The sequence below is a fragment of the Hirundo rustica genome, chromosome 18 (genome assembly GCF_015227805.2).
Source record: "Hirundo rustica isolate bHirRus1 chromosome 18, bHirRus1.pri.v3, whole genome shotgun sequence".
In the NCBI taxonomy this organism is placed as follows: Eukaryota; Metazoa; Chordata; class Aves; order Passeriformes; family Hirundinidae; genus Hirundo; species Hirundo rustica.
Window position 1 is genome coordinate 8076228 of NC_053467.1, and position 27245 is coordinate 8103472.

Here is a 27245-nt window from a genome sequence, read left to right on the forward strand (position 1 = left end):
CAGGTTGTTCCAAGCCCCATCCAGCCCAGCCTTGAACACTCCCAGGGATGTGGAATGACATTTCAGAGTTTTTGGGGACTGTGCCTCATGAATACCCTGTGCTCCTTAAGGACATATGAACAGCCCAGGGCAACAAATGTAAACAAGTTAAAAAATGAAGAGTCTCTTTACCAACTAAGGAAAACAGGCTCAAGCTACCAAAGCACTCCTGTCTGGCAGCCAGTCCTATATTTCCAGAGGGCTCAGACACAGATGGGCTGTTGCACTGTCCTGTCTTATTCAAGGCAGGAGTCGCAGCCCTGGTTTCTCTGTTCACAAGCAGATCCAACCCAATGCCAGCTATTAATTGCTGAACTATCTTTTACTCCTGCTTGGAAGGTTGCCCTCTGTCTCCTCCCAGTTCTGAAATTTAGAAGGATGACCCACCAGAAGCAAGAGAGGCTTGGAAGCAGCTGGGAGGAAACAGGAATAAATTAGACAACAACTTCCAAGGAATGAATTGCAGTTACACAACATTGAGAAGCCTTTCTCACACATCATTCAATATTGATACATTTTGTCACTTGTAACAGGGTGTCACCGGCCTCAAACTCAACCTCTGATCACCTAAAGATAGCCATAATTTGGGATTCTGCTGCTCTCTAGCCTTTGAGTACAGCCTGCCAAACACCGAACATCAGAAGCATCACCAGGAAGTCCCAGGGATTATGAGCAAAGAAATTACACATAAGGTCCTCAAAAATGTGCACTGCATCAAACACTGCTGCTGCCAGGACTGAGACTGGCATGAAATGAAACATTCAGCAACAAGTGGCTGTAGAGAAATTGAGTAGGAAATAAAAGATAATGAAGCTGGAATACGAAGCAGAGACAATTATGATAAGCAGGATAAAATATATAACAGTATTTTTTAGAGGAAGAAAACACAACTTAGCTAAAGTGGTTACAACAATGAATTTATAAAAATGTAAGGAAATCAAGGCTGAAGGAAAATATTGAAAAGCTTGCAGGTAAAACATCAATACCTGATGCGGGAAGGAGGGGAGGAAATAAAAGATAAAGAAAGAAAAGATCTTTTCCAGAGTGAACATGAAAGATAAATTGTACAGCAGAAAAAACCCAAAAAGAGTGGGATATTGTCAACAAAGACTTGTTTATTTGAATGTTTGGAGTATATATATTTATAATATTTCTTTAAACATAATAAGGGACAAATGAGACATCACTTTAGAATTTCCCTTTATAATAATAAATTATTATGCCTGATAATGTATGGCACGTTTACAGCATGACTAACTTTGATATATGGTTTTCCTCTTAATATTTATCACTAAGTTCATTTTTCTTAATGCTAGAAATTAGAAGATAAACAGAGATGGTGGGCTGCCAGCACCACAGCTGTATCTGGTATCAGAATTCAAGGCTGTATTTCACACATAGACCATTTTTACCCTACTCCGTACAATTACTCCGGAGAAGTTTTGCAAAGGAAAGCAAACAGAATGGAACGGCTGCCGAAGCCTTTTGTGTATGAGCTGCCGCGCTGCTGATAAGGAGGTGATTAAATGGAGCCGCTGTTGAATTTCCCCACGGCGCGGTCGGACTCGGTGTTTTCTCAGCGAGGGGCTGTCCTGACAGCGGCCCCGGCCCGTGCTGTCAGGGCTCCGGCCACAGCGGCACAGCCTGCACTTACTTCCCTGGGGACAGAGGAAGATCTGATGAACCCAGAGACGCTTCATCTCAGGATTCGAGTCTCCCTACACCTATGGGGCAACTTCTTGTGTCTCTGAGGGACCCGCACGGTTAGCTAAGGTTAAAGCTATGGGACAGCAGCAGGACCTCATGGCCGACCCAGTATAACCACTTCCACCACAAAACCGATACCGATTTATACCTGAGTTTCCATTTTGACAAATTTAGCTCTCGAGCTCTGCGGACAGCGGAGCGGCCCCTCAGGAGAGAGGGGTATCGGCCACCTGTGCGGCCGCGGGGGCAGCGGGAGATGGCATGGAGAGCACGGGGAGGGTACACGCAGAGCCGGGGGGCACGGGGGGCACGGAGAGGCGGTGCCGGGGCAGCCCGGGGGCTCGGGCGGAGCGCTGCCGGCGGAGCGCTGCCGGCGGGGTGCGAGGGCGGGGTCCGGTGAGCGGCCCCTCAGGCCGGCGGGGCCCCCCCCCGTACCCATCGTGCCCCGCGCCGGAGCGCGAGCGGCGCTTTCCCGCGAATTCAGTTCAAAGGCGGGGAGTGGGGGGGGCGCGCGCCGAGCGCGCGGACCAACCAAACGCTTCCAGAACCATCCGCGCGTCACGCGGGGGCGGGGCCGGCGCCGGCCAATGGAGCTGCGCGGCGCCATCCCCGCGGCCAATGGGCGCGCGCGGGGGGCGGGCGCGCGGCGGCGGTCGGGCTCGGCGGCCGCGGCGCTGTGAGGGGAGCGGGGCGGAGGAGACTTGGCGGAGTTGGAGCGCGGCGCGTCCCCCCCCCCGCCTCACGCACCCGCCCCGGCCGGCCCTGCCCGCCCCGCTCGGTCTCCGTCCCGCCGGGGCCCGCCCGGGGCCACCCCCATGGCTCCTCAGAAGCACGGTGGAGGAGCGGGGCCCAGTTCGGGCTCCGCTGGCGGCGCCGCCGGAGGAGGAGGTGGCGGCGGAGGAGGCGGCGGGTTCGGGGGCTCCGCCGCGGCGGCGGCTCCCGGAGGCAAATCCGGCGGTGCCGCGGGCGGCGGCGGCGGCGGAGGAGGCGGCGGGTACTCGGGCGGCTCCTCGGCCTCCTCGGCAGCGGCGGCGTCGGCAGCGGCGCTGCCCCCCGTGAAGAAGCCGAAGATGGAGCAGATCCAGGCCGACCACGACCTCTTTCTTCAGGCCTTTGAGAGTGAGCACTGGGTCGCCGGAGGAAGTGGGGGCCGAGCCGGCGGGACCGGCCCGGGCCGCCGCGGAAAGGGCGGGAGGAGGAGGGGAGGGCTGTGGGGAGCAGGGGCTTCCGGGGGTAAACACGGTCGGGGGATGGAGGGAGGGAGCGGGGCCGGGGGAGGCGGGGGCCGGCGGGGCCCGGGCGGAAGCGCGGGGAGCGGGGCCGGTGTGCGGGAGGGAGGCGAGAGGCGCCCGGGGCCCGCGGGGCGGAGGGCGCGGGTGTGTGTGTGTGTGCCCGCGCCCAGCGATGAACTTGGTTCTTAGTAGCACTTCCCATCAGGCTTTCGGGGCGGCTGGCTCCCTTCCCTCCTCCAGCAGCCCCTGGAGGCGCCGGGCAGTGAGGGGCGAGGGGGCCCGTTCCTCTTTGGCCTCTGCCGTTTGAACCCCTTTCAGGGGTAGGACGCGATTAAGAGTTCACTGTACTTGGTTTTTCTTTGTTTGGCAATAATTTTCACTTAGTCGAGGTTTCCCATTGGAAATTGACCTTTGCGACCCAGGCATCCCCCCTGTGGCACTTCCACGTAGGAGAATCCTCCTGAATTCACTAGAAAGTTGTTTTTGGAAATCTGGTTTAAAAGCACAGTGTAGCAGTAAATTTAAGTTGCACTAAAAGATTTCTCTGCAGTTTCCAGGACTTAAAGGGAATTTTTAATGCCCTGCTTAAAGACATGATCCTCTTTTGAGATTGGTGCTGTCAATACTCACACTTGCTGTCGACGGTGACAGTGTTGGAGTTTTTGGTGTAGTCTCGAATAATATGTGGTCGTTTGAGTCTCCGTGCTTTTAACAACACTCTGTGTTCAGTAAATACTGTGCTGCAAATGGGTCAAGTGGCAGACTTGAGTTTTAAGAGCTTTTCTCAGTGTCGGTGCCCGAGGTGGAAATAATTCTTCTGCCCGTGGCTCAGTGTGTCAGACGAGGGAAGCACAGGGCTGAGCAGGTGAGGATCAGAAGGAAGCTACAGTGTAGATATACACACATATATGCATAGTATGTTGACCCTGTAGTGCGAATATCATGGGAAAACTGCAGTAAATAAATACTGGATTTAAAAAATCCTAACACGTGTAGTATTGAATCACATTCTTCCTGACTGTTTTTGTCCCTTTTCAAGGTCATATGCTAGGAAAAGATAAAAGATTTATTTTAAGCTTTTGCTGAGTAATACAGACTTGTGAGACATATGTCTCTCTGCAGGTTGAAGAGTGTGTTTCAGAATTTTTCCACTGGGAAAACTAATGTTGAAGTAGCAATGTGTTGCCTTTAAATTAAATTACATCCTTGTGAATGGAACTTAATGTTTTCATACATTAAGGAATTATAATCATGTCATGGGGTTTTTGAGTCTGAAAAACCTGGGATGTTTTTTTCAAAGTTGTGACTACTCTGTATTTCACTTTGTAGCAGGGTGCACATATCTTAATTTTTCTTTTATCTTGATTTGAAAAATACAGATTTTATTGTGATAATTTGCATTAAGTAGATTTTAATTGACTTTCATCAGGCTTCTAAAAGGAAGTACTGTGATCATTTTAAGATTTCCTTCTCTAAGAGTAATACATCTCTTTAATTATGTGTTCTATGTGGTCTTATGTTTGTAACTGTTGAAATAAGGCTGAATCATATCTTTAAAAAGGGGTAAAGGATATAAAAAGCTGTCCTTTTCTACTTCTAATTGCAGAATTCCACACAATAAGGTTTCCAGCTATTTGAAATCAATGCTTTGCAGTCATATGAAAAGAAAATCTTCTATTTCTGTAAAAATAAACTTTGGGGTTTTTTATGTGGGGAATGGAAGCAGTGTTACCAGCCTTAGCTTGGGCATCAAAACATTGTCTATTCCTTTTTCTCTCCTCTTGATGTGTATCATTAAGTCATTCATAAGTTTTTTTGCTGATGTTACTTAGTGAAGTTGGCTTTTATTTCAGCTTAAATAGGGTGTATTTCAGCTTAGTTTGGAATTTTTGTTAGAAATAACCTGATCCAGACAAAACCCTTCTTGTCTTGATTTAACTTAATTGGTTAAAACTAAACTGATGGTCCTCCTCTTGTCTGTAGGCAAGTTTTGATCTTTGGAACATTGATTCTCAGACCTGTTTGAGATGATGCTATGCTTTAGTGTCCATTTTGAGAGCAATTGAATTATTTTCTCTCCTTTTGCAGTTGGAAGCAGTAGTTGCTTTACTAAAAACAGTATTTATTTCCCACCTTAGAGTGATCCATAATGGATCATAGTTAACTGACAGTTCCTGTTCTTGTTTCAGTACCTGCTGTAAGTGACCTTGGTACTTGCCAGAACTGTAAAGCAATCAGAATCCAAATTGTCTGACTGTGTAAATTTATTGTGCTATTTTGGTATTGTAGCAGATGTGTTCATTGCCTTCATGAAGAAAACTTACCTATATGACCATAGGTTATGATATGTTGAGCTACTTTTTCTGCCCTTTAATGGTGTAAAGCCTGTGAGAAACACATTTTGTGGAATGCAGGAGCAGTGTTGAGTTGACTCTTGATTTGTGGCACCTTGAACAAGAAGTTGCTTTGTGTTGCAGAGTTGGTGAAGTAACCTTGAATGTGGTAACTTGGAGTTACTTGGACATTGTGATGGTTCACTTGATGCCTTTTGTAAAAATTGTTTCAAAGTAATTGCCATACTAAGTTAGATACTTTTTATCATAATAAGGCTGTTTTTCTGGAGGTGTAAGTTTTATTGGATAACACGTGTTCCTTTTTCTTAGAACCAACACAGATATACAGATTTCTACGTACCCGGAATCTAATAGCAGTGAGTAATTGGTTTTGTCACTCCTTTGCTTTGCACTGGTAGAAATTTTTAATTAAAGCATAACCATTTTCTATTTTTTTTCCCCCCTGCAGCCAATATTTTTGCACAGAACTCTCACTTACATGTCCCACAGAAACTCCCGAACAAATATCAAAAGGTAAAATTGTTTTTGTAAAGTAATCCTAAAATGTTCACCAAGTAGCAGAAGTCCAAAAAACAGTGGAGGGTGACATCCTGTTTTCTTTTTGAAGAACTTTAAAATGCATACTTCAGTGTACAGTTGATTTCCGAGACCTAAGAGATTTTTTTTAAATGTTAAGTGTATGTGTAGCTTTCTCCATGCGATTTCTGTGGATACTGGGAGTATTCAAACGTGAAGAACCACCTGCAGAATCCTAACTAATTTTCCTGTGTTTGTTTTCTGTTTTGGAGGAGAACTTATTAAAAAAAAAAACAACCAAACAAAACTGTATTACATCTCAGCTCTTCTAATCAATGATGCTCAATCATAATCACATGAATCACTGTATTTTAAACTGTAACGTAAGCACTTGCTTTTGGAAGAAAACAAAACCCAAATAGAAAGCTATTACTTTGTTAATTAGTCTTTAAAAAAATCCAGTAAAAATTTCTGCAGTTATTTTAAAAGCTGGAAAACAAAGCAGGTCTGTTTATAGTATTTTAGAAGAACTCCTGAGCGTACTTTAAAAAGGTTGCTTTGAACTGGATACATGTGAGAGATGGGCTTCAGTTTTGATATTGCAAATTCAAATTTTGATATTGCAAATATTCACATTCCTGTCATGTGAGGTGCTACAGCTGCCTGTCAATGGACCTGAAAACACAGAAACATTGCAGAGGGACAAGTGCAGTGTACATTATTTATTAGCAGAATCACAAGGCCCTTCCAGTTACTTCCCCTTCACTGAAAATCCTTTGTTACAGTTTAGACTTCTTTTGTAACCTGAACATTTAGTTTAAAATATTTTAGCACCGAAGTTCTTATCGCTTAGAAACAGTTGCCGTGGGACTTAAGTACAGCAAATATGCAACAAAATGTGATTATGCAGACAATTCTAGTTTAAACTTTGTATTTATATCTAAGGGAGGTAATATTTGTGTGATCTGTTGATCAATAGAATTTGCATATTTTTATTTAAATTAAAGGAGTTGTTTATGGCATTATTGGATCTCTTGGATATTGTTTAATGTTCCTGCCATGAGTTTTAATGCCACAATATAACTTTTCCTTGAAACTGAATCCATAACATACAGCTTCAGGTACTTAAGACGCATAATGATCAGATTTATTTTTTTAAGCTTGAAGTTGCAGCTTACTTTTTTCTTATAAAAGTTACCAGAATGAATTTTTTACATATTTTAAAATGAGTCAGAACAAACATTTAAGAAATTATTTTCAGGCTGTTTTGGTTTTTGTGGTTTAGTTTTGTTTGGTTTTTCTAACTAGAATTGTACTACAGGAAGTTCTTGCTTATAACTTAGATTAATTCATTATTGATTGAAATGTGTATGTTACCTGAAAGTGTTCTGTTAGATATCTGCTGTACTTGCTGGGAAGCAAGAGACAATTTTTTGCCTGTGCATTGTTACCCACTGTTCCAAATTCCAGTTGATTTAGCTGCACAAGTAGTGCTTGGTTTCTGTTTGAAACATTTTACCAGTTCCCTTAACACTTTGTTTCAGAACCATGAGTTTAGTTGGGAGGTGTTCTATCAACAGCTGCTTCTTTCAGCGGTTCTGACCATGCTGACTTACTGAAATCATTATTGTAGTTAGGTCTGGGAAGATTAAATAAAACATTTCCGTATGTTTTCTTTATAAAAACACAATAATGCAACAGAATTGAACCAGCATAGTTGAAAGGGGAAAAAGCCAGAAAGTAATTGTGAAGTGTGTTCCCCCTGGGTTCCCTTTGCCCTTTCCATGGGTACTGTGGCACTTCTCTTCAGCCTACTTAAAACCACAGAAGTTGTAATTTGAAGGTAGTTTGGATTTAGAGATTGGCAAAAGAGTGTGAACTGCACTTCATGAGGGGATTAGCAGGATCCTTGTTTGCTGATCTGTGCTGGTAAATACTTACAGATATACACAAGACCTGAATCAGTATTCTTCATTCTGCACAAATAATTAAGTTCTATGGTCTTGTCTTGGTGAAACGGGCACTTTAAAAGAGAGAAGATATGTGAACTAGAGAAGATCATCTTGAGGTTTATATTAAGAAAAAAATCTATGCTCTTGTTTCACTAGAGTGAAAGTGTTAGTAGAATTCTCTTTGCAAAGAAGTCTTTTATGGAACTGCATCACTGTTAGCCTGCTTGTGTGGACTATACATGTACATTAATTTATTCCCCTGGAACTCCCAAATGTTGCCGTTGTTAAATCGTTGGTAATTGTTTTGATTGCCATTTCAGTAAACAGTGTCATAAGTAAAACATAAAGAACTAATCTCCAAACTTAATAGACCTTACTTAAAGAATAGTAACTACGGCTCTACATCTTTTACCTCCAGCTCTATGGTAGTCTGAGAAAAATGCCAGATTTATCACGTGGAGGTAGGGAACTAAAACTGCATTTTTACCAGGAAATTATCTAATGAAATTGCTCCACATGTTTAATACTGAGAAAATGTTTAGAAGACCTAGAATGCTTAGAGCATGGGAGAATGGTCATAGGGAATAGTTAATGGGCATGTGGCAACCTGGGCTAAAAAGGTGTTGAAGCTGCTGCTTATTGGAGAAGGGATGGGCTTTGGTCAGCTGATACTTGATGGAGAGCTGAACTGGACTTTGTGTCTCTGGGTCCGTCTTCAGGTGTTAGTATATTATTAGACTAAATGATGGTGTTGGAAATAGGTTACTAACTGTTAATAAAATTGCTTCACATACAGTATTTGGATAAAGGAATAATTATATTTTTTATTGGCAGAATAATGGCATGCTGTGATGTGACTTCTAATACTTTGCTAATTATTACTTTTCTTGTCTGGAATAAGAGTGGGTGGAGAAAGGAATGCACAAGATGCACATACTTGTTACACAAGTAAATGCTGTCTTGAAAATCCTTAGTGTGAGGGATGGTTATTACAAAAACTTAATTTTGTCTGTTTTGCATGGGAACATGGTAACATAAATAGTAGTTATTTTTAAAGGAATTTCTTCTCTTTTGTGTTAACTTCAAAGGCAAAAAAAAATTTATTGGTTGCTATTTTTAGTTTCTCTGAAAGATATTTTTTTAGGAGGCCTCTCTTGTTTTGGCTAACCGGAGTCTGGATTTAGCAAAGGTTGTGCCACTGTTCTTTATGGATCAATAATGGTCACATACTAAATACAGATTGTGTCAGATGTTAGTATATTTTATGAAAGATTGTTTACTTCTCCCCATTCTGGGATCATGTTTGTCTCTTAGCTGGTTTTTCGCTTGTATTGTGCTCATGACATAACTTTGCTCTAAATCTGTTTTAAGCAAATTCTCAGTCTGGAGAAAGCCCTCTAAACTTTCTGTTCTGCAGAACAGTTGCCTTAGAATCTGAAACTTTTAACAAATTACTCTGTTTTTAACATCTCCTGCTCTAAAATTGAGCCTGCAATGTTCATTTTAACAGTCCCACGTTTTAGTGTAGGTGAGTCAGTTCTTCAGTCTGTCATATGTGTGACTCCTGGGCTGAGTAGAGCTTTGAGTCACTGATTGTTTACTACACAAATCATAATTGTTTTTCTCCTTGTTATCTGAGTGCAGCCCTATAGTTTTTGTTGCCCAGTGTTGCTGTTTAATCACCATGTGATGTGTAATTCAATCATTCACCAGCATTACGTGCTGACTGCAGACAGAGTGACATCAGTGATTCTTCAGTCAGGGTATTTCTCTAGACAAATGCTTCCCACTTCCCCAGAGCATGGTGTTGTTCCCTCTGCAAGAAATCCAGTGTTTGGCAACCGTTCATGTTCTTCTTACTCCATTTTTCTAAGGTATGAATGTAAAGGAAAGGTGCCTTCACACTCTTGCATTGTCACTGTAGGCAAGTGCAGTTTTGAGGGCATCTAGATCCTGTTAACTTGCCCTTAAAAAATGGAAAGACTATTCTATAGCATGTTGAATAGCTTCTGCTCATGAGTGAGCTTTATTTAGCAATGAACATGAGACTGTATGTATGGTAGAACAGGCTGAACATATGAGGGTGAACAGACTGATGTCAGAGTTACAGAGAGGAAAGATTTGAAGTGATTATTCTCTATGACGTTGTTGTCATCGGTTGTCATTGTCCCGTTTCCTGTGAGTATGCTCCAGAGGGAGCTTCCAAATTCATTGCCCTTTGCATTGTGTCCATTTAATAGAAACGTGTGGAGAAATAAGGGTTGTAATTAGGCTTTTAACTCTTTTGTCCTATAAGGTTTTAAGTGTTTTCCATTATTATGATAAAGATTAAAACAGTGATGATGGAGGGGCTGACATGTCAATTCTTGGTATGTATAAGTGTCAGTAAACCAGGAAGATTTTCTTTGACAAAGCTGAAATATGGCTAAACATGTTCATTGCAAGGGTTTAAATATGTTGCTGTTAAATGAAGCTTCTTAGGAGCAGTAGGATTACTGTTGCAAGGTCTGGGTTGAATTCCTTGTATTATTTTTGATACTACTTGAGAAGCAGTTGTGTCCCTTATAACACAGGCATGATACTAGGTCTAAAAAAGTCTATATGTGTCTAAAGGGTGTTTTCTGAAGAGAAGGCTAAAACGGCATATATAGACAGTTTTAGATGGAAAATAAAGTTGACATTCAGGCTGAATACATTTTCTTGCTGTAAGTTGTGGGTATAGTGGCTGTGTAAAACTATTCTTTTTGCTTTTTCCTCACAGGAAAACATTCAAAGTAGATGACATGTTATCGAAAGTAGAGAAAATGAAGGGAGAGCAAGAATCTCACAGGTACTGTCCTGCTGTATAATTATTTATGCATGTGGGTACAAATGAGTACATGCATGGGCTGAATCAAAAGTCCTTTTGACTGATAAAGTGCAAGTGATAAAGAGTCATTTCTCGAAGCAAGGCAGTTGCTGTTTGAAATGTTGCTTCCAGAATCTTAAAATGTATATATGTATGCTGGTCACTTAACTTGGAGAAAAGGAGTATTGGGATAAACTTTCTGTATTTGTTGTGGTATCTCTTAAAACATGTATAGAAACCTCAGATAGGTATTTGCCTTCACTTTGTTTCTAAGTGTGTCAGTAAGTAATCTCTTGTGTGTTGGAATTAAAAGTAAAAAAACGAAGTGGATTTGTGAAAATATCATGGAGTTTTATTACTTGGAGTTTATGTTGTTGTATACTTGCTATTTTTAACCTGTTCTTTTCCCATGGTGTTTGCAAATCCTTAGACTACTCCAGAGGCAGCTGTGCTAGATACAGTGTAGTCTGAAGCAAACTTACAAATTTTGTGTTCTAAGAGGTTTTATGGATTTACCATATATTACTTTTCTTAATTATATTTTGCTCCATATATTGTGGTTAGTTGCTTGGTTGAAACAACATAGAGTATTGATTTGTGTGTTGTTTTTTTGTGCTTTCAAAACTATGAAAAATATGCTTTAGTGTGGAAAAGTAACATGGATGAATGATGGAAGTTGGTGTAGAGAGTCCTTTGAATGCTTGAGCTGTTGGGCACTTCTGTTGATCATTTCAGAGCTCTTGGGAATGTTTGTGTTTAAAAATAAGTGTGGAGTGTCAGGTTGTATCTGCCTGAGAAGTGAAGGTGCAGTTTGTGTCTGGTGGTGTAGTGGGACAGATTATATTTTTTTCAATGTGTACTTCAAAAATACTATGTGGTTTTGAGACCCTTTTTAATCCAGATTTATGAATACTTGTTTTTAAATGGAAATATGCCCTGATTTTTACAATTTGAAATAAGATGGGTCTGTGGTCAGCAGAATAGTCTAGTCTGTGAAACAAAACAGATGCAATTATTATTTTGATTGCATGTGTTATGAATGATATGGACTGGATGTAACTGATAGTCTTTATTTCTAAAGGTGCGTGTTCCCCCTTGTAAAGATTCTTGTTACTGAGCTTAAAATCCTTGTTGGTTTGGTTTTCTTTTAATCTACCCCAGGCCTGTGGTTCAGGGTGAAATTCTAGAGAATTTTCACCAAAACTGAACACTGTTGCTGCTGACTGTCCAAAAAATGCGTTTGCCTGCCTGTGAAGGCAAGATCTCCTGTCTTCAGGCAATGTTTTTCTACTGCATATTTAATTTTTTTTCTATGTATCAGGTCCTTGAGTACACAGAGAGAATGAGTCTGTAAAGAGAAAACTGGTGTTCAATTCTGCATCAACTGCTGTATCCCAGCAGTTTCTGAGTTAAAAGGATGGACTGAATCCTTAGAGTTCTGCACTGAACATCAGTGAAGTGGTTGCTGTGAGAAGAAAACACTTATTTGTTCTAACTTTTTTTTCTTCTTCTGTTTAGCTTGTCTGCTCATTTGCAACTTACATTTACTGGGTTCTTCCATAAAAATGGTATGTTTTCCAATTCATTAATTCCACTGTTAATTTGTATAATGCCTTTGAAATTAGGAGATCTATTGAGGGGAATATTTGAGTGTTTTTACTCTCCGCTGTTTGGATGCAGGTTTTAATTTACTTGTTCAGCCTGTCTCATTGCTTATAATTCAGTAGTGCTTTAGAAATGTTGTAGTGTAATTGTGATGTTAAGAAGATAAAACTTCAGGGTTTTAGTCAAAACAGTGATTTTGAGAAATACTTCAAGCCATCATCCGCTCAAACTGAAATAGACCTTGAGGAAAGTGATTCTTTCCCAAATAATTGATGTTCTGGAAGTGTGTCTTTGGTGTTTGAAGAAGCTTTAAAAAAACCCATAACCCTCAAATAGGTGGAAGATTCAGTCGCTTCTACTTTAAAATAGAAGTGGAAGAACAATTTTGTCAAGCTGAGTCTAGAAACGAAAGAAAGTCCATGTCAACAATTATAAAAGCCATGGAAATCATGTTTTAGTGACTTGAAGTCATTCCATGGTGTCTTTCAATCACATAAGGATTTGCCTCTTAGTATCAGAATATTGGACTTCCTTGACCAGAATGAAGAGTTCTGTTGCTCTGAGAGCAAAAGCTGTTTGTCCATTAAAAATGATATTTCTAATTTTTTGGTTGCCATTGCTGATCACACTGCTGGCAGCAGCTGCCTTGATGATTTCAGGTGCTAAGAAATTTATTGTGCAGCTTCTGAAAAAAAGTCTTATTTTCTAAGACTTTTTTTTTTTTAGTTAGTCCAAGAGTCCTTTAACAGCTATTGTGCATTTATTTAGCCTTGCATAATATTTAAGGGGTGGGTGGCGTAATTTTGTTTTGTTTCCCTATCTGATAGCACCTGGATCTTGAACCCACATTTCAGGTTTGCAAGCTGTAAAGAAAAAAAAATTGGGAAAAATAATTTGACTCATCTGTAATTAGTGTATTCTAACTGTCCATAAATCCACCCATAACATTTTTGTCTGTTATAAAAAGGTAACAAGCTTGCTTTTTTAAACTTTGGAGATCAGCTGTGCTGATGAATCAGCTAATATGAGAATAATTAGGATATATTCTCAAGTGGAAATCTGTAGTAAGTTTGTGGAGAGTGGAAACTAAGCACATGGCTTTTTTTTTTTTTTTTTTTTTTTTTTGTACCTGGAAGATGCCTGTGGTTAAAAAGTAATTACAGATGGACTTATATCATTGAATAGATCTTTACTTTTTTAGAACTTAAAATATTTTTCTGTTTAGATAAGCCATCACAAAACTCAGAGAATGAACAAAATTCTGTAACTCTGGAAGTACTGCTGGTCAAAGTTTGCCACAAGAAACGAAAGGTAAAAATGATCTCACAAATTATTAATATACATTACAGCAAAATGTTTACCTGCTTCTGGACTACATAAGTAGCACTGCCATATAGTGATACTTCTGCTGAAATTAGCCTTTAAATTTAAGAACTAATGTATTCAAGTTGTTTTCTATTGGATTTCGCACTGCTTTATGAAAAATTAATTTTAAAAAGCAGTCAACTTTGTTGATTGAATTTGGCTTGTAAATCACATCCTCTCATTTTGAATTTCAGCCACTTCTGGTTTTACCTCAGTTTTTGTGTGTCACATCATTGAAGTATTCTATCTGTTGTGATGTCCAGAGGCTTAAGGAAACCAGGCAATCCAAAATGATAAAGTAGCCTATGCCTTTCAGAATTTAGAAGTGAAAGGAACAAATTGTAATTGTTTTGAATTCATCAGTCATCTGCCAATTCTTGTCTTTTTCCTTGCTTTTTTCTGTTTTTTACTTTGATTACAGTTATTTCAGATTTCAGCTACTGTGAATCATAAGCAATTTATATTTATTTTTAAAGCATCTTTGAATTTGCTTGCAGTTTTAGCTGTGCTTATTTCACATCAATTGGTAAATTACCTTCCCAACTATGAGAATATGGGAGGCTCAGTAATGCTTTAAATTTTAACCAGAAAGAGAAAGGTTTGCAGTCAGAGCTGTGTGTTCTTCCCTAATGCTAGGCCTATTTGACAGGTTTTTAAGAATTACTACTGTTTCTAGCCAGTTTTGTTAATTGTTATAATATGGATAAATGTAGTGAGATCACGAGGTGCTAATGGTTATTCCAAATGCTTTGCTGCAAGTTTCGTATTTAGGCCATCTTGTCTTGTTTTCCCAATTCTACACATTGTTCAATGATCTCTTTGAGAGGTAGCTGAATATAGCAAATCCTGGGTAAGTGGTTCTTTATCTCACAGATAACACAAAGTGCACTTTGAATATTGCAAGGAGAAAATAGGAAGCCCTTGGAAAAAAATATATATATAACCAAAACATTTAATTTCTTCAGGTAAACAGAATTAAATTAGTATTAATGACTGTTCTACAATCTTTTTAAGTGCCTCATATTAGTTATTTTAGTCATATAGAGAAAGATGGCTGCTGCCAGAAGGGGTTATAGAATGCCAGTTTGATTTACACTTACAAATATCTGGGTTTGCATTTAAAATCTGGGATGGATCCAGATATTTTTATTTATACCTGTTACAAGGCTTATTATAAGGCTTATTTTCAAAAGCTGGCAGAACAAATACGGTTCAGAAATGACATCAATTTAAATACTTAATGTCTTTACTTTGAAGTCTCAAAACCTGAACCTTATGTTTCTTGTTTTGCTGCAGGATGTCAGTTGTCCGATAAGACAGGTTCCTACAGGTAAAAAGCAGGTGCCTTTAAACCCAGACCTCAGCCAAATAAAACCAGGCAACTTCCCATCACTTGCAGTTTCCAGCAATGAGTTTGAGCCAAGCAACAGCCATATGGTGAAGTCTTACTCATTGTTATTCAGAGTCACTCGCCCAGGAAGGAGAGAATTTAATGGACTGATCAATGGCGAAACTAATGAAAACATTGGTAACTTCAACCTTTAAATCTGATTTTGCAAGGTTTATCTTGTGGGCACATTTGGAGTTGTCTTGATAAGCAGCGTGGGTCACACAGTGACAAGGGCCAGTAATAACTGAGTGATTCAGCTTTTATTTGTTTGCAGTCTCTTTTGAGATGGGGCTGAAATTCAGCTGGTAGCTAGAAATTGTGCTTCTGGTTTTGTGTAAATTTAACCCCACTTGTTACTGACATGACGCTGGAGGTGTGAGGCAACAGTGTTAGAGGGTGAACAGTGCAAGAGAGCCCTGTGGTCACTGACAGTGTCATCATTCCTCCACCAACACTGGTCACTACTGACTCACTGTGGATGCTATCAGTGTTCCTCAGCAAAACTAAATGGCAAGCCAACAGAAAAATTACTCAATAACAATTTTTAAAAGCTGTTTTCTTAATCCTATTGAGATGTGTTACAGCACAAACGTGACAGACTTGGAGAGCACATGTAGAATGAAAAACTTCATTTCTCACTATTTTATAGCCACAGGAGGAGGAACATCAAATCCCAAATTCTTTATGCTGACAGAATAATACAATGAAATTATAAATACGTAAGAACATACCTAAAACATGGTTACAGTTCAGCTGTGCTCTTTTATTGCATTGTCCTTCTCTGTTGTATGGCACATCTGACACAATCAATAGCCAGTTACATTTGTGAGTGCATAGAGACTGTTGGATCTTTTGAATCTCTGCTTATATAATGATTGAATACCATGTTTCTTATGTGCAGATGTCAATGAGGAGCTTCCAGCTAGAAGAAAAAGAAACTCTTCAAATCGTGAAGATGGGGAAAAGACATTTGTAGCACAAATGACTGTATTTGATAAAAACAGGTAATATTGTAAAAACAAATATAGCTTCTATTAATCATTAGAAATTGGATAATAAACCTAGTATGTTCTTTGTTACAATGTAGGTTGTCTTTGGCTGCATTTTAGTTGTTATTTACAGTAAGAAGTTAGGCTTGCTATGTTTTTTTAAATAACCTACAGGTTTCATGACACATTTTATACTGAGATTCAGTGATTACTGTAAATAATTCCCATCTGTGAACTTGAATATTGTCCTGTTAATTTGCATTCATTTGTCTGTTCCTTGCCAATTTCTGACAAATGTAATTTCTCTGGTCCTGTTAAAGATCAGTGGCAGCATAATTAAAAAGTTAAACAGAGAAAAGGTCTCTGAAATACCCTTACTGTTTACGCTCTGTTGGGTGCCATAATTTTTTCCATGCCCAGACTGTTGCTGATGTAGTCACTGGTCTCATCCTGCTGACAGCTACAGAAGACAGCAGCTCTCTGTTACTACAGGACAATCAAACAAGTAGTTAAAATTGTAACAGGCTTACTCTGTCATGTAGTTTAATTATTTATTATCATGATACTACTTAATGTATTTCAAAGAAGATGGAGTGGGGTGAACTCACGTGTCAGTAGCTTAGAGCACTCTAGATCCAGTTCAAAAGATGAAGGACCAGACCTTTGATGGGTGGACATTTTGGCTGTTTGTGCTGCAAAGGATCATAGTGCCAACAGCCAAAATACAGTACGTGAAAATATGAGTTCTTCCTAGGGCAAATGCAGGTCCCAGGTAGAGGTAGGTATTTAGATGATTTCTTTATCAGTAAAAATGGAGCTTGAAGAAAAAGCTGCTTAAACCAGCTCCAACTAATTCTGACAAAATGGTTATTTATCCAAATAGGGTTTTAGAAGTATATTTTGAGAAGCGTTTGGTTTTTGAAGAAATGTCCTTTTCTAATCTGTATCATCTTAGAAATCGTGACAGTATTTTGTTCTTTTCTATTACTTAATTCCTCTGGAGAGCTTCAAAATTATGCTAAACAGAATATGAACCATTAGATAGTTTTGTAGTGATGATAAGCAAGGGCATTCTCAGGCATGCTGTTGTATTAATGAGACTGATTTGTAGCAAAACTAAATCATGCATAAAAATGTATATATTTTTGGTTTAGTCTTTAACATTTTTATTTGTTACAGGTGATGTTTGCCTAAGATTTAGACCTAGTTAGTCAAATAAATTTGCCTGCAAATATGCTTTTAGGTTCATGGAGAATTGATGACTGTGAAATAGTGCATTTTAATAGACGAACAGTAAAAGAGCAACAATAAAAGAGCTTTTTTAAACATAATGCATATTTTGTCTTGACAGACGCTTGCAGCTGCTGGATGGGGAGTATGAAGTGGCCATGCAGGAAATGGAAGAGTGTCCCATTAGCAAGAAAAGAGCAACATGGGAAACGATTCTGGATGGGAAGGTATGGATTGTTTTAGGGGCCAAAAGATCTGTCTTCACAGGAAATAATTCTCTTTGGGAACGTATGGACATGCTTTTAAATTTAGCTCTCAGTTTAGAAAGCTTTGGCAACACTGGATCATTAATACAGATTACAAGTCAGCTACTGTAAGTATGGCAGCTGTCTCTTTCCAGTGACTTCTGAATTCCTGACCTAGAAAATCAGGCAGTTTAAATACTATTCTAACAAGCTGGACATATCAAGAAGGAGCAAACTGCAAAATATTTAAGGGGAAGCAAGAGGAACCCAGACAGGTGTGATCTTATGTACATACCTTAAGAGGATGCTAATACAATGTAGGGATGAAAAGAAGAGAATGTGTCAGTGTAGGAGGAAGGGTTGAGAAGAGAGAAGTTGTTGACTGAGGTGAATCAGCACTCAGTGATGCTGTATGTAATTACAGTCATTCTCACATGTCCTGGGAGAGTATGAGTTTTAAGTGATTGAAGAGAAGAACATGAAGATTCCAGATGGTTGCAAAGTATTTTTGTTTCAATGTGATCATATAATTATGAAAAAAGGAGAGATGATCCAAATTATATAGTAAAAGTACAGTTATAAGCTCAACTATCCTGATCAGCCTTTACATGCATTAAAATAAATTACATCAGTCTACATTCTGTGAATATTTTCTCATTATTGTTTTTGGGAAGACACTTATTTTGCTGTTTTTTTTTAATTTCTCCCACTCTCCAGAGGTTGCCTCCATTTGAAACATTTTCTCAGGGACCTACGCTTCAGTTTACTCTTCGTTGGACAGGAGACACAAATGATAAATCTACAGCTCCTATAGCTAAGCCTCTTGCAACACGGAATTCTGAAAGCCTCCCTCAAGAAAACAAGCCCAATTCTGTTAAACCTACTCAGACTATAGGTAAGCAAACCTTGGTTTTGCTGCTGAATAATCATCTGCTTAACCCCTTGTGTGCTTAGGGCTCACTGGTGCAGCTGCTTCAGGTAATTCTCAACAGGAAAAATCAAAACTGAGTGGGCTGTGTTGTATCCCATATTTTGTAAACTTTTTTTTTAAGGTTAAAAGCTAAACATCAGGACAACATTGAAGTGATTATATACAATGCTTGTAAATCCTGCTGTGAAATACATTGGGGAAAATCCATCCCAAGGATTTCTGGGGTTGTCTGGTTTGCCCTACTCACTCCTATGAGTGTTTTGTAAGCTTCTGCATTTATAGGTGCCCTGTTTTCAGGTGGACTGAAGCTAATTTTCTTCTCAGTGGCTGCTTAGTGTTGTGTTTTGGATTTAGGGTGAGAATAATGTTGAAAACATTGATGTTTTAGTTGTTGCTAAGCAGTGCTTAGACTAAGTCAAGGATTTTGCAGCTTCTCACCCCACCCCACCGTCAAAGAGGCCAGGGAGCACAAGGGGCTGGGAGGAGACACAGCTGGGACAGCTGACCCAGACTGGCCAGAGGGATATCCCAGCCTGTATGGCTCCATGTTCAGTGTAGAAACTAGGAGGAAAATTAGCCTAAAGGCCACCTTTATTTTGTCTCACTCCCAGTTGTTGGTGACTTTGGATTAGAAACTTGTGTTGGCAGGTAAAGCTCAAGGACATCTGGAAAACTTTAGTTGTACAGAGAACAACAGGCTGCACCTGTGGTTTCAACACCTATGAACACACCTAGACTCTGGATTGGCACCCAGTTCACTTCAGAGCAGTCGGCATTTCCAAGCTTGTAACTAAATTGAGATGAAGGAATCTCCTAGGTCCCTGTTGTAGAAGTGACCACTGGGAGTGCAGTGGTTCTGCCCACAGGCTTAGGCTCTGGGGTGTGCAGTGAGGCACCACTAGTGAAGAGCTGATAGTGCTTTGGAGATCTTGTCTAAAATAGCATTTCAGTCTGAGTTTGGTGATGTTGTGGAGATGGAGTAGTGACAGCAAGGACAGCAAGGAAATTACAATTATGAGGAGAGCACTGCTTTACCAGTTGTGGTTTTTATGCAACTGTGTTACAGTAAATGTTAAGAAACTTAATGGTGAGTCTTTTTAAGAGTGGTGATTCTTTGTGCTGCTTTTAGAGCTTTAGTGAGATAAAATAAGTGAGAGCAAGAAAAGTTTCACCCTACCTGTGCAGAAGCCAATGTCTAGAATGCCAACTTAGAGGCACCTTTCTCTTTGGACAGAGTACAAGAATATTTAAATAAGCCTAATACCTGTTTCCTGAACTGAGTATTTTACCTGAGCTAGGGATTGCAGACAGTTGGGGTTCTTCCATTAGGATGAATGGCTGACAGTGCACACAAACATGAAGTAATTCCAACGGAACGTGGGAGGTCCTTGAACTTTTGCTGTAGAAATGGTTCTGCTTTCTCTTTACTTCCTTGTACCAGGCTTCCTTGTACTTTAGAGTTTCTTTGAGACCTGTATTGTCAATGTTAGGCAGGTTTTATGCTCAGACTTGCAAAAGAAATGAGAGTTGAGTTGACTAACTCCAGAAGGTGTGTGGTTTTCTGTAAGAAATGTAGAGACAATAAGAACATGGCGAGACTGCATTACCAGTGTAACCTGGAACCCATTTTTTCTTCCATCAGAAAAGCTAAATGTTCCAGTAAATTAACCTTTCCAAATAGTACAGCCAACTCTTATACACAACTATACTGTAGTGCAATGTGCAGCAGTGTAGGGTATTTGTTATGGTTCTGCTGTTGGCAATGTCTGAATACCATGAGAGTTAAAATTGTGCAAAACTTCTGTCAGAGATTCTGATGAAAATCCAGTACATCTTTCCCAATGGTACATAAATTTGGTGTTGTCATTTTACTTTGGCACATTTCCCAATGCAGACCAGTGGAATAAAAACATCAAAGACTTTCTATATATGGCAGCTTAAACTTTGCTATAATTACAAAGTTCTGAAAGTAACTGAAATCCTAGTGATGGAATTGGGATTTCTCTGATGTGGTGCACGCTAAAGTGTCAGGCCTCCTTTCTTTTTCATATGGAAAGAAGATAAAATTTCCTTTCTTCTCCAAAACATTAAATACAAAATAAGTGCATTTTCTAAAAGTTAGGTGAATAGAGCTGAGCCTTTTTTTTTCCCCATCTTTATCACCATTCAGCAGCAAGTAGGGTCATTGTTTAATTTCTCTTGAAGGCAGATTTATAAACCTGCTTAGTTATGTGGGGTTTCTCGTTAACTGTATGAAATCAAGTACTGTTATAGATTAAAGTGTATGGATGAGACTCAGAAGCAACTGAACAGTGCCATTACACATAGAAATAAATTCCAAGCGTTAAAGTTTCAGTTAAATATTTTTTGTATTTACTTATATTTCTGCTGCCTGTTAAGAGACTTGTGGGACTTCTGAAATCGAATTTAAGTGGTGCTTGAATGCAGCAATCTGAATGCAGGGATGATTTTTATTTCTCAGCTTTTACATAATAAATTCTCTGCTTAAATGGAGTAAGAAAAATGTTGCTTTTTACCTGACCATTTTTAAGTTCTCTGAATGATTCTCCAACACTGGTGATAATTTTGTGTTAGAAGTGGCTTTGCCTGTAGGTTTGTAAAGGAAGCTGAGCATCCAGACTTGCTTGTTGCTGGTAGAAGCTACTTAAGTCAAAGGACATTCAAGTAGCCTGTTTCCTTCAGCAGCAGACTTCTCAGCAGCAGTTCCTTCTCAGCACTTCCATACTTGGGTAAGAAATAATGTTTGCTCCTCTGCACCAAAGAAATGTGTGTCTACATGTGTTTTTTTTCAGCTGTGAAAGAATCTTTGCCTACAGACCTTCAAACAAGAAAAGAGAGAGATGTGTTAAATGAACCCCGACAGAAGTTGCGAATATTTTACCAGGTATTGAAAATAATCATTAGAGAGAAAAACTAGAATCTAAATATTGCATGGAATTAAAATGTTTTGTGTGCTTGGGAGCTGGGTGGAAATTTCCATTTGCTGTTTTAGTGGATGCCTTAAAGAATCTCAGAATCACAGACTGAAGGCCATTCCACAGACTCCTCTTTATGGAAACATTATAGAAAACTAATCTTCCTGGAGGCACATCTGGTATTCTGAAAGACAAAGAACATTCCTTGTTAGATTTCTGGAGGGGGACAGGTGGGTCTCCAATGGGGAAAAAAAAATACCTTGAAATACCAGTGTTTCCATACACTGACCTGATTCAGTGTTCCCAAGATCTAACTATTGCTGTCAAGGTCTCCTGTAAGTACGTCCAACTTGATTTGGGGGTTGGAAGTTAATGAATGAAACTCATTTGGTGCTAATTCTGCTCTGCCTGTTCCTTTGCATCAGTTCCTTTACAACAATAACACGAGGCAGCAGACCGAGGCCCGCGACGACTTGCACTGCCCCTGGTGCACACTGAACTGTCGGAAACTCTATAGTTTACTCAAACATCTGAAACTCTGCCACAGCAGATTCATCTTTAATTATGTTGTAAGTAATCATTTTGTAGTTCAGCACTATGAAACTCTGTACAGCCTGTCACAGATACTACAAATGCAGGGATTCTGTTTCCAGTTTAGTAAGCTGTAGGACTGTATCTACAGGTTAGAAGCTGCTTTGTGTGGAGCAGAAATATTGCAGGATTAATTTTTATTTATTTATTTATTTATTTATATTTATATATATATAATACTGGCCACTGGAGGCTGAATTCTAAATGTAGCTACTGTTTTTGCATCAATGTATTCTTTGATGTAAAAAGCAATGTAATTATATTAGGTTTTAAGTCTCTTGAAGCTCTAGGAAATATAGAAATATTCTTGCTAGCCATCTTTTGCTGATATTTTTTAATTAGTTCTGAGTGGTTTTATATAAAACAGTGAAATAGTACAGAGCAAGGAAGCTTTAGTGTAATTTACTTCTAGAGGTTAGAAATTATTTGGGCGTTGCGAAAGGAAACTTAAAGCTGTATATAGCTATAATAAGGTTATTGATAGGTGATATTTAAGGTATTCAGAATTGAAAGGTTACTTGTTTAAACCTCTTGATGCATTGTCATTGCTGTCTGCTGAGTATTTGCAACTGTGCTCCAGTATCATCCAAAAGGTGCTCGGATAGACGTGTCCATCAACGAGTGCTACGATGGCTCCTACGCAGGGAACCCCCAGGACATCCATCGCCAGCCCGGCTTCGCCTTCAGCCGCAACGGGCCCGTCAAAAGGACTCCAATCACACACATCCTGGTCTGCAGGTAGGGAGCTGCCAAACAAGCTCTGTGTGTGGGTCACCAATCAGCTATGCTGGGAAAGACCTCGGAGATCAAGTCCAACCCATGACCTAACCCCACCTTGTCAACAACACATGGCATTGAGTGCCACATCCAGTCTTTTTTCAACACCCCCAGGGACGGTGATTCCACCATTTCCCTGGGCAGCCCATTCCAATGCCCAACCACCCTTTCTGTAAAGAATTTTTTGACCTATAAACCAGATTTGTGAAATGTGGGGATTAGTGAATCTGCAGATGCATACACACAGCACTAAATTTCACTGTTATGACTAAATAGAACGTAACTGAAGGAGGATAACATCACCCATGATTTTTCTACATCTTTTCAGTTGAGATACCTCTTCATAACAATGTAGCTCTCTTTAACTGCCTTACCCTAAAACTCTTTTTTCCCCAAAAGGTGAAGTTGGAGGGCTGGAGGGTTAGGAGCTGTTGGGTTTTTAATGGGGATTATTTCATTGCTGGAGATTTTCCCCCTCCCAACCTTTTTGCAAGCTAGAGCTTAAAGCAGTTTGTGTTAATCAGTGCCAGGTCTCAGTATTTGCCTCTCTGATGTGCCGGTGACAGCAGTGCCTTCTCCTTTGGCAGGCCAAAGCGCACGAAAGCGAGCATGTCCGAGTTCCTGGAGTCCGAGGACGGAGAGGTGGAGCAGCAGCGGACGTACAGCAGCGGGCACAACCGGCTCTACTTCCACAGCGACACCTGCCTGCCCCTCCGCCCCCAGGAGATGGAGGTGGACAGCGAGGATGAGAAGGACCCGGAGTGGCTTCGGGAGAAAACCATTACTGTAATTATTCCGTTTCTACAAAGTTCTTTTAAGTGGATCGTGGTTTTTACAAGATGATCTGCAGTCGTTTTGGGGAACAGTCGGGCATACGTTGTGAAAATTCTGCATTTTAGGAGCAGAAAATTTTGCTGAACTACTGTTGATGGGAATTCATGGAATCAAAGTTTGTTTTTTCAAGTACGGCTTTAGTTCAGTCCCCTTTGTGTTCGAACAAGTTTTCATTGTCTGTGGCTGCTTTTTTCCTTCAAAGAGGAGATGCTGGAATCAGGAGCACACAGTTTGGGCTGTATAGAATAAGGATATAATTTATCATCAAAAGTCTCTACATCAAATGACATTTTTCTAACTTTTTTGACTGCAGAGCCTGAATTTTCTATATATATTTTTGTGTGTAAGTTGAATTTTTGGGTATGTTCTCACTACTTGGCAGCAGGTATGCAGTTCTGATGGGTGTGTTTGTTTTTTTTCCTATACTTTCTCCCAATCTCCAGCAAATTGAAGAATTTTCTGATGTTAACGAAGGAGAGAAAGAAGTGATGAAATTATGGAATCTTCATGTTATGAAGCACGGGTATGTAACTGTGCTTAGTTTTGATACATATAAATTATAGTATATATTTGATCATTTTGCATTGCAATTCACTGAATACTTAAAATTCAGTTGACTCAGTTGTTTAGGAAAGGGTCATTAAAGGGTCATTTGTAATAAGCTTTTGAGAGCTTAAACTTTTAAAGAAGTTCTTCTGCCTAGTAGCTTTATGGGCTTTGAAAAGAAAAAAATATTGGACTGTGTAATAGCTGCTCCCTGCAGTTACACTGATAAATCATGTTGTAGAGTCTTTTTGGTTTTCGAAATGTTCTGCTTGCATAATGATGGCTTTCTTACCTGACAGGTTTATTGCTGACAATCAAATGAATCATGCCTGTATGCTGTTTGTTGAAAATTATGGACAAAAAATCATTAAGAAGAACTTGTGTCGAAACTTTATGCTCCACCTGGTCAGCATGCATGACTTTAACCTCATCAGCATCATGTCCATAGACAAAGCTGTGGCCAGGCTCCGAGAAATGCAGCAGAAGCTGGAGAAAGGAGAATCGGCCTCCCCGACGGACGAGGAATCTTCTGAGGAGCAAAGTGGGACAGCAAATGGATACAGTGAAAATGCCATGAGAGAGAGGATTTCAGACGTGGAAAGCATCTCAGGTGTCACGAAACAGAGCAAGAAGCAGAAGCTCTGAAGTCAAAAGTCAACTGTCATTCAACGGACAAGCATTGAAGTGACATTCTAGGGTGCATGAGCTCTATAAAGAATTACACACAGATACAGAGATTCCAAACAGGCACTGCTGGATGGAAATAAATGATTTCAACAAGGATATTGTTTAAACAGGGTTTTTATTCAGTTACTTATGCAAGTACTACATGTATATTGGTTTTGGTGATGTAATGACAATATTCTAAGAGTTTGAGCATGAAGAGCAATATAAAAATCTTTTTGTAATTTTAGTAATTAGCGTCTTAAGAACTTTATGGAATTTACATAATTTAAGTATATGTAAAACCGTTTTTATATTAAGATTTTTGCATCTGTATCTGGCTGTTTTTCCTACCATGTTGTGAAACATTAGGGAAAGGGAATTGGGATGCAGTTTCTGCTTTTCTTATTTAGAAATTCTCCAGTTAGCTTTTTGTGAAAATAACGTCTGACTATTTACGGTTTAACCTTGATCCTTGTATTTGAAATCATTTATCAATTGAGCATAAATTATAAATCGGTTTTTTTCTACACTAAAAATTATCAAAGTTGGCGAACTTAGCACTTCCTTTGTCTTGTGCCTGTTTGGAAAGATCTTGGCTTTTCACATTCCAGACACAGCGAAGTACCACCTTGGCTTTTTGAGGTTTAACCAGCAGTTTGGGTTTTGTGGATAATTCTGATGTATCGATCGCCCAGTGTACCATTTTAAACTTGAACATTTAGCTCCTTTATATTTTTATTACACATTTACACAGCTACAGAGAGGATTTGGGTGCAGCCCCGCGTGCCTGGGCTCGCCCATCCTGGGGTGCCACGCTAAGGCCGGAGCCTCGCGTCCGTCTGCAGGCGCTGCGTCGCCAACCTCCCGCAAAGTTCTCGCCTCAGCACAGACTGCAAGGCCAGGCCCTGGGCTTAGCTTTGGCTTTCGAGATGCCACTCTTGAGGGAAAAATGCACTGTAAAATTGGACCAGAAAATGTGTTGCACTTCTTATGTAAGTATTCTGTGATGTATTGTATTCAATACAGATACTAAGATGCTGACTAAACTATATTTGAGCAGTTTTGCACTGCTGTTAACACATTTTATGCATACGTTTACAGATTTTTTCCAATGGAAAGTGGTTTCACTACTGGTACAGTATCAGCACCGAAGGGTTTTATTCCAGCAAGCACTGTGGTTGAGTGACATCACCTCAATTTTTTATTATCCTTAAAATATTTCATTTTTCATATTCTTTATTTATAAAGGAACAATGCTGCTGTAAATACAGGTATTTTTTTGTTTTTTATTTCATTCCATCACCATGAGATGCAGTTCCCTATTTGTTGAAGGGGTATATAAGCTTTCTAATGGTGTCTTCAGAAATTTATAAAATGTAAATACTGATTTTGATGGTCCTTAAGATGTGTTTAACTGTGAGACTATTTAACTAATGGTGTGGATGTGATTCGTCATCCAGTATTAAGTTCTTAGTCACTGATTTTGTGTACAAAATAGGAAAGAGGGAAACTGCAGCTTTTCATTACAAACTCCTTGAATTGCCAGCTCTCTTGAGTTTTAGCAAACTCTTAATTATGCCTCTGAATAGTACATCATGCATTTCTCTCTGGCTTTAATTTGCTAAAGCTGTGCACATATGTAAAAAAATAGATTATTTTAGGGGAGATGTAGTTCTAGAATTATTGCTTATGTCATTTCTTAAGCAGTTATGCTCTTAATGCTTAAAAGAAGGCTAGCATTGTTTGCACAAAAAGTTGGTGATCCCCCCAAAAATAGTAATGAAATTACTTCTGTTCAGTAAACTTTGTATGTCATGTCAATTTATAATAAAAGCTGAAAAAATCCCCTTGTTTTCTATTTATAAAGATGCCTTTTCTATTTGTACCTTCGAAGATGCCATGTAGGCTGGTTAAAAAGAATTTGAACGGTACAGTAGCTGTAAAAACAAAAGAAAATCCTCCCCCCCCAAAAAAACCCTAAACAGAGTTCAGCTGTTAAATGAACCATTGTTTTTCATTAAATGTTTTATTTGAAATCAGCTTTTGTACATGAAGTTCAGTAATACAAAATCTGCCATGATGGGTGTCCAGTCATTCCATGTGCAGAGACCTCAAGTAGCATCTCTATAAACTCTTGCATGACTTAAAATTTGGATACGTGTTCTCCTTTGCCAGATTGTCACAGCTCAATTGAAGGTATCTCCATGAATTTCCAGGGGTTTAGCCACATTATAGCAACTTTCATTTTTTCTTGGGGTAGAACTTGAATACCTGAGATGGGTTTAAGTTGTGCTTTACTGTGCAGAACTGTAATTTATAGAAGTGCAAATGAAACATCACTTGTGTTGTCAGTTACAGAACTAAGATTCGTGTCATTTTTACATGTAAGTCATTAATTTTTCAGACATTTTACGAAGTATTTGGCTTACATGGAGTAAAGTTTAAATAGGTGTTGGTTTAAGTCCCATTTCCCTGGGATTGCAGAGGATGGA

The 27245-nt window shown here is 39.5% G+C and overlaps 1 protein-coding gene across 2 annotated transcripts; it reads left to right on the forward strand.

The window, feature by feature from the left end:
• The first annotated feature begins 2561 nt into the window (after nucleotides 1–2561).
• Nucleotides 2562–27108, forward strand: SUZ12 (SUZ12 polycomb repressive complex 2 subunit). 2 transcript variants are annotated; one of them, XM_040081817.2, is made up of 16 exons: nucleotides 2562–2865; nucleotides 5642–5688; nucleotides 5781–5845; nucleotides 10562–10630; nucleotides 12167–12216; nucleotides 13479–13564; nucleotides 14915–15146; nucleotides 15910–16012; nucleotides 17349–17454; nucleotides 18190–18367; nucleotides 21217–21308; nucleotides 21765–21908; nucleotides 22511–22668; nucleotides 23295–23493; nucleotides 23985–24064; nucleotides 24387–27108. In XM_040081817.2, the coding sequence occupies exons 1-16, from the start codon at nucleotides 2562–2564 to the stop codon at nucleotides 24730–24732; spliced, it is 2259 nt and encodes a 752-aa protein (XP_039937751.1). In that variant the 3' UTR covers nucleotides 24733–27108. The 2 variants fall into 2 exon arrangements, with proteins under 2 accessions (XP_039937751.1, XP_058278921.1); XM_058422938.1 differs by lacking the exons at nucleotides 5642–5688; nucleotides 5781–5845 and having other exon boundaries at nucleotides 2783–2865; nucleotides 24387–27106.
• The last annotated feature ends 137 nt before the right edge of the window (nucleotides 27109–27245 follow it).

Excerpts from the sequence above, each read along its gene's own strand:
- SUZ12 (XM_040081817.2), top strand. The coding sequence starts at position 2,562 with ATGGCTCCTCAGAAGCACGGTGGAGGAGCGGGGCCCAGTTCGGGCTCC. Across the intron at positions 2,866-5,641 it reads CTTTCTTCAGGCCTTTGAGA|AACCAACACAGATATACAGA; the intron begins GTGAGCACTGGG and ends CCTTTTTCTTAG. Across the intron at positions 10,631-12,166 it reads GGAGAGCAAGAATCTCACAG|CTTGTCTGCTCATTTGCAAC; the intron begins GTACTGTCCTGC and ends TCTTCTGTTTAG.